The following is a 7,031-nucleotide window of genomic DNA, read 5'->3' as shown; positions in this document are numbered from 1 at the left end:
AGTGAACTCTGCAAGACTTCCTCATTTCACCATTGTGTCACCTGGTCCTGGCAGGCTAGTGCCTAGGCACAGGAGTCTCTCCTTGTCAGTCAGCTTCATGTGTGGGGGCTCTTTGGTCTGTGACAGGGGAAGGTAGAGGTAACAGTGGTCATGCTTTGAGACAACATAGCAGGCTTCTCAAGCCATGAAACTGACGAGGTTGCTGAGACAGGTCCAGCCAACCTGGAGTGGTATGAGCCTTGAGTCCAATTCACAATTCAAAATGAAATCTGTCCCTACTCAGAAATATTAGATAATAAAATTTGTTTTGGGCACAGAACTAGAAAACATCTTTTTTTCAATGTTTACTTATAGGGGCACAGAGAGAGGGAAATAGGATCCAAAGCAGGCTCTGCGCTGACTGCAGCAAGACCAATGTGGGGCTCAAACCCACAAACCCCGAGATCATGACCTGGGCCGACATCAGACACTTAACCAAATGAGCCACTCAGGTGCCCCTTGAGCTAGAATTAAATGCCATCTAATATTTTTCTTTGACTTTATTTATTTGTTTATTTGTATTTTCAATATGGAATGCTACATGAATTTGTGTGTCATCCTTGTGCAGGAGCCATACTGATCTTCTCTGTATTGTTACGATTTTTAGTATATGTGCTTCCAAACTGAGCACTTACTTGACTTTAAAGAAGACTGTAAATAATTTTTGAAAATTCTGAAGGGTATTTCACAGTGTCCCTGAGTAGCTCATCTAGTATCTAAACATAGCATTTCTAACCTTAAAAGCATCAGTCTATTCTATTTAAGCAATTTGTGACTTAGGTGAATAACCCCCTAGCTAGTAAAAATGCTAGCCATTTAAAAAATCTAAAACTTATGATAATTAGAGGGTGATAAGGAAAAACTGTCTCACGCATGCTCTGGGTTTTTTAATGATAAAATTCACAATCTCCTTTTAGGCAGAAGTCAGCATTTCTCATAAAATGTATTATAATCAAATTATGATAAATTCTAACAGAATTAAGTATTCTGAGAAATTAACTTCTTTCACTCTCTGTTGATTGTTGGTCAATTGTTTGTATTAGTTTAGCAGGTCACTTTTTTAAACTAAATGTCTCTAATTTGAGTGAATCTTTAAATTGGCCTGTTTTACATCTCTTCTCTTATGGCAATGTTGAAATAAAACTTCAATACATACTCATATTTAAATTATCTGAAAGTTTTAAAATAAGTACCAACTTACTGAGGTTCAGATATCAAATATACATAAATATTGCTGTGGTAATAGTCATGACTCATTTTTCTCCCTTAACAATGCTGTGTGTGTGTGTGTGTGTGTGTGTGTGTGTGTATCCTACATTCTGTCTCACTCTGATTAGTGCATTATGGTGGCATTAACATTAGGAATCTATGAGAGAAAAAGTTCTGTTCAAACACTACAAAATTAGCTCAAGCTATTTCCTTGACGCGTCATGCTATTAATATGGTAAACATTAATTACATTCATGTGGCAGGAAGGGGTGGGGAAGAAATGGGAAGAAGGGAGAAAGAGAAGGAGATATTTCATGCAAACTCCTCTCTCCCCACCATTGGATAATATCATTATTTGTATAGTAAAAACAACACAGGTGCTTACTAGGTCATTTTTGAATCAGTGAATGGATGACTACTGCTCTGGGGCTATTAAATATTATATACTATTGTTTGGAGGCAAAGACATAGAGAAGCTATTTTCTTGTTCTATGATTCTATGGTTTCTTTGACTACTAAAAGTTGGCTAGGTTGCAAATTTATTTTAAAGTCTGAGAAGCAAAATGCTTTCAGATGAAAGGCAGGGAGAAAATACTCTTCAACACGTCCACTTTAGCACCAGGAAGCCCAATCAATATCATTATCATTTACATGGATCAGCAATGTAAATTCATAAAAGCTCAGCAATGTAAATTCATAAAAGCTATGTATACTAACAGCACTAACTTATGCCTGGAATAAGAAATTGGTGCCAAAACTGATCCTATCCAGTATTAGCTGTCCTGTTTTCGGTTGTGCACGCAAGAATGCAGGCGGCCACCTTTCCGATGTAGTTTCTTGCACTGATAAGGAAAAACTGCTGAAGTCATGAGGCTGCTCCGCTCAGAGCCCTCATGTGAGTCATATGAAAGCTCCAGCATTACTGACCTCTGGCAAAAAGGGAGTGAACGAGAACAGGAGAGGCAAAGGGGAGAGGGGAGAGGTTCAAGTGCGGGTTTTCTCCTTGAACCTAGAAGATTATGGGTCAAGAGCTGTGTACAAAGACTCTCCAGCCTGGATGCAGCTGCCATCGCTGTTGGGAGGGAGGCGAAGCACACAGCTGTCAGAGGACTGCGCCTGTGCCGGCGGAGCCTGCGACCGAGGTATTTGTATCCCCGGAGGAGCATCTTCCTCTGTTGATAAACTAAGGAGCTCAGAGAATCCCTTTTTGGAGCAGAGTCTGATTTCTCTGTGGTGGGTCAAAACCAATAAAAAGAAAATTCTATTAAAGTCATTGAGAATTTATGGCTGTTGCTATCAAGTTTGGGGATGTTCTTGTAAACCAGAAAGGAAAAATAATCCTATGCTTCGGGCTACACGAAACTCTGACTCGAAGTTGAGAAAGTAGTTATTCTCTTGGAATATCTGAAGTACTAAGTTACAGAGCTGAGCCCCAGAAAGCAAGCTGCAGTATTGGTATGCTATGGATTCAAAATCATGATTAGCTTATGGTTATTAGCAATGACATACTAGAAAATTATTCCCCAAAAGAGATAAATTAAGAGAACATGAAAAGACAAGACTGAATAAAACAGAGAAAAATTGGAAACGGTCCATCAGAGAGATTTAGGTTAATCTAAGTGTTAAAGAAATATTTTTAAGTGAAGAAACAATGGAGAGTTTTAGCAGGTGATATCATTATGGTCTTTTTTAAGGATGTGACTTTCAGGAAAGGATTTGCTTTTGGGGTGTAGGAGGCTTAGAAAACATCTGAAGAGTAATAACATTCAGGTAAATAAAGGAAAAATGCTTTATGCCAGCCACTGAGTCTTGACTTTGCATAAATTTTATTCCTGTACTCTCTTTTTTCGCTAGCTAACAGACCTAAAAGAAGCATCATGTTCCATGACTTCATTTCACCCCAGGGGACTTCAGGCCATCCGTGCCCGGAAGTACAAGAGTAAAAGGCCACGGAGTAACAGTGATTCTTTTCAGGAAGAGGATCTGAGGCAGGGTTTTCAGTGGGTGAGTGAACAGCTGATGTTGAAGTAGAAGGATTTAATATATGCTTGTCTAGGAAGCTGGCCTTTACTTTCAGGGCAAGTACTGAGAGGGCCTTCCCAAGTATACTTGGGCAATGCTGTCTAATTTCTCTGGGAAGAAAGTCAACCCTAAAAAATGTGTTCTTTCTTTCTTTCCCACCTCTCTCCCCTCCCCCATTCCCCTTAAGCAGAGGAAGAGCCTCCCTTTTGGGGCAGCCTCATCTTACTTGAACTTGGAGAAACTGGGTGAAGGTTCTTATGCCACAGTTTACAAGGGGATTAGCAGGTGAGTGACTCATAAGTGGGAGAGACTCTGGAGATGAGGCTCCCACCCCTCTGATTTGAAATTATGGAGCCAGGTGACACATGGCAGAAGTTCAGGACCGGTATAAGACACCATAATCAAAAGCAAGATTTATAATAGAAAAAGTTAAAAAAAAAAAAAAACAAAAACAAAGTAAAACCTGGTCACAAATGCCCATTGATGGAGTACTGGCTAAATAATCACCATGCAGTGAAATAGTGTGCAGCCATCTGAAGTATGAAGTACATGTACTAATACAAAAAGATGTCCAATATTTTAAAAGACAAAGCAAATTACAGAACTATATGTATCCTATATTCTCATTTAGAAAAATTGCACTCAGTTGTACTATACATGTATAAATTTATATGTGCATTGAGGAGTCTGGAAAAATGCAGAAGAGATTGTGAAAACTAGTTACTTCTAGTGGCTAAAACTGTGGGCAAAGAAAGATTACTCAAACTTTTCACTCTATTCCTTACCACAAAGGCATTACATTTATAATTTTAAAATAAGTTAAAAAATATCTCAGAAATGGATGCCAAATAAATTCAACATCAATTACTACTTTTTAAGACTGAGTGGGCACCTGGGTGGCTCAGTCAGTTAAGTGTACAACTTTGGCTCAGGTCATGATCTCACAGTCCGTGGGTTTAAGCCCCGCATCAGGCTCTGTGCTGATAGCACAGAACCTGGAGCCTGCTTCAGATTCTGTGTCTCCCTCTCTTTCTGACCCTCCCCTGCCTGCTCTCTGTCTCTCAAGATAAAATAAAGACATAAAAAAAAAAACTTAAAAAAAAAGACTGAGCAAGATAGGAATAGCATGATAATTCCTCATTATGATGTAGAATATTTCAAATCAACAATCCACATACCTTCTTAGTTAAATACTAGAGACACTTCCACTGACTCAGAGATAGGAGAGGAATGCCCATTATCCTTCACTGTTAAAGATTATAGTAAATATTCTAGCCAAAATGACCAAAAAAACCCTGAATATCATTTTCGTGGATTACAGAATTTTCTACCTAAAAAGCCCAAGGCAATCATCTAGGAAACCAGTAGCAGCAGTAAGATAGAATAAGGTGATCAGTTACAAAATCTAAATAAACTTATCAAAAGTTGCCTGAGATATTAACAATAACCAGTTACTAGAAATATAGTAAGGGAAGTTACTCTCACAATAACAAAAACAAAAAACATTAGTATCAAAAAATGGGCAAGGGTTTACTAAGGGATATAAAGACTTGAGACAAAGTCAGACAGGCATTCATTCATTCTACTAATATTTATTAAGCACCTGTCTGTTCCAGACACTCTTTTAGCCAATAAAGATTCATTGGAGAACAAAGGTGACAAAATTCTTGGCTCTTATGGAGTGTACATACTAGTCACAGTAAGATAGGCAATAAACAAACTAATGAAAGACTGAGTTTGTCAAAGAGTGAAAAGTGCTTTGGAAAAGAATAAAATGGTGAAGAGGGATGAGGAGTGTCAGAGTGGGGTGGTGGATGACTATTCTAAATAGAGAGATGAGAAGGGAACGCTTGAACACAGATGCTGACAAAGATAAGGCCTGAGCCGTGTGTGTGTGTATGTGTGTGTGTGTGTGTGTGTGTGTGTGTGTAGTAGAAGAGAGCCTCATGCAGAGGGAACAGCAGGTAACAGATCCCTGAGGCAGGAGGAGGCCAGGCAATGGAGTGGAAAGTGGAAGGACATGCAGACAGGAAAGAGCTGCAGTTGCAGTATATTGGGTATATCAGGTCTTATGGATTATTCCAGAGACTATTAAAGTACAGAATATTTGAATTAGAACATCTAATAGTGCAAAGATGTCAGCAATTCTTTAATTTCAAGTTTTAATATTTTCTATTCTTTAAATTAATTTGTTTATTTTGAGACACAGAGAGAGTGTGCATGTGTGTGCGTGCGCACACACACGTGAGTGGGGGAGGGACAAACGGGGGAGGGGGAGAGAATCCCACACTTGATCTTAGCCAAAAGGCCCAGAAGCGATTGGAGGGGGAGAGAATCCCAAGCAGGCTCCACACTGTCAGCACAGAACCTGAGGTGGGGCTAGATCCCACAAACCATGAGATCATAACCTGAGCCAAAATCAAGAGTTAGGATACTCAACCGACTGAGCCACCCAGGCGACCCTCAAGTTTTAATATATTCTCAATATGTTCAAAACCTACAATAATTAAAATAGTTTAGTATAAGAAAAGACAGATCAAAGAAATATGATTTTTTTAAAGTCCAGAACAGTCACAAACCCAAGTATATGTAATACATAATTTAATATATACATCTAATATATAATCAGGGTATATATGTCAAATCACTATCAAGTCAGTGGGGAAAAGAGGACAGTCCAATAAACAAAGCTGGGATGATTGTTAGCAACTTGGAAAAAAGTAAATATACAATATGAATTCCTAGTAGATTAAAGAGCTAAATGAAAAAGAAGAGATAAGAACTGGAAGAATAGAGAGAGGCATTCTGTGTAACCTTTGGGCTGGAAAGGTCTGTCTCTACAAAATACTGAAGTCACAACCCTTAAGTGTCCATGGTGCCCCATCTACCCATGTATGTTCTAAGGAGCCCTAGTTTTGAGAGAACTTCGGGTATTTTATTGAAAGTTACCATTGCCAAATTGTTGCAGGGAACCCTAAAACAAAATAAAAAATGTGATCCTTTATTATAGATGCTCTCAGCATCTTTAAAATGATAATGTGTACTGTGACTGTCTAAGAAAGATTAAGAAAATTTTAAAAAATTGTCTAATGTTTATTTATCTTTGAGACAGACAGAGAGAGAGAGAAAGAAGTAGAGGGGCAGAAAGAGAGGGAAACATAGAATCCAAAGCTGACTCCAGGCTCTGAGCTGTCAGCACAGAGCCCAATGCAGGGCTTGAACTCACAAACTGTGAGATCATGACCTGATGCTTAACTGACAGAGCCACCCAGGTGCCCCAACAAAAATTTTAAAGTATAAAGCATTTTCTAAACATATTTGACCAAGAAACTGTTTGGGGAGGTGGGGAGAATTTCACAGAGGTATGCTCTGAGTAAAACATTTTGGAAAATATTGAACTTCATAAAAATTTTAAAGTTTCAAATTTCAAAGACATATTAAAGTAGACAAAAGAAATTGGTGAAAAGTAAATGCAACAGATTTCCATTAAAAAGATATGCAAAATACTTCAAAATTCATTGCAAATGAGCAAATCGCAAAAGAACAGAAAAAAACAATAAACAAGATAATTCAGGTCCACAAATAGTTAAATAGAAATTAAAATGTGATAATCCTTTTTAGGAAAATTAAGCAGGCAAAAAAAAAAAAAATGAAGATAAAAGTATGACCCCAAAAAACAAACCCCACATTTGTAAGGGTATGTCAAAGGGACACAGGAACCAACTGAAAGAGCTCCCAAAGGACAAATATGGAAAAATTTG

The 7,031-nt window shown here is 38.2% G+C and overlaps 1 protein-coding gene, 1 non-coding gene and 1 pseudogene across 4 annotated transcripts in view; 1 reads left to right on the top strand and 2 right to left on the bottom strand.

Annotated features, from left to right (window-relative positions):
- Window positions 1–562: 562 nt before the first annotated feature.
- LOC120248944 lies at window positions 563–670 on the bottom strand. The gene has a single exon (XR_005532716.1). It is a non-coding gene; the product is annotated as a U6 spliceosomal RNA (small nuclear RNA).
- A 1,597-nt stretch (window positions 671–2,267) lies between these two features.
- Window positions 2,268–7,031, top strand: part of CDK15 (cyclin dependent kinase 15) — a 79,247-nt gene continuing 74,483 nt past the window's right edge. For 2 of the 3 annotated variants that reach the window (XM_039257410.1, XM_039257409.1), the window contains exons 1-3: window positions 2,268–2,390; window positions 3,103–3,252; window positions 3,461–3,555. In XM_039257410.1, the coding sequence (XP_039113341.1) occupies window positions 2,268–2,390; window positions 3,103–3,252; window positions 3,461–3,555 (368 nt within the window). Of the gene's footprint in view, window positions 2,391–3,102; window positions 3,253–3,457; window positions 3,556–7,031 lie in introns of all 3 variants that reach the window. The other variant, XM_039257408.1, reaches the window with a different exon arrangement.
- LOC120248943 lies at window positions 5,373–5,590 on the bottom strand (annotated as a pseudogene).

This window comes from Hyaena hyaena, unplaced genomic scaffold (assembly GCF_003009895.1).
Source record: "Hyaena hyaena isolate Hyena2069 unplaced genomic scaffold, ASM300989v1 scaffold_615, whole genome shotgun sequence".
Lineage (NCBI taxonomy): Eukaryota > Metazoa > Chordata > Mammalia > Carnivora > Hyaenidae > Hyaena > Hyaena hyaena.
Note: the sequence above shows the minus strand (reverse complement) of the source record. Positions and strands in the feature narration are given on the sequence as shown.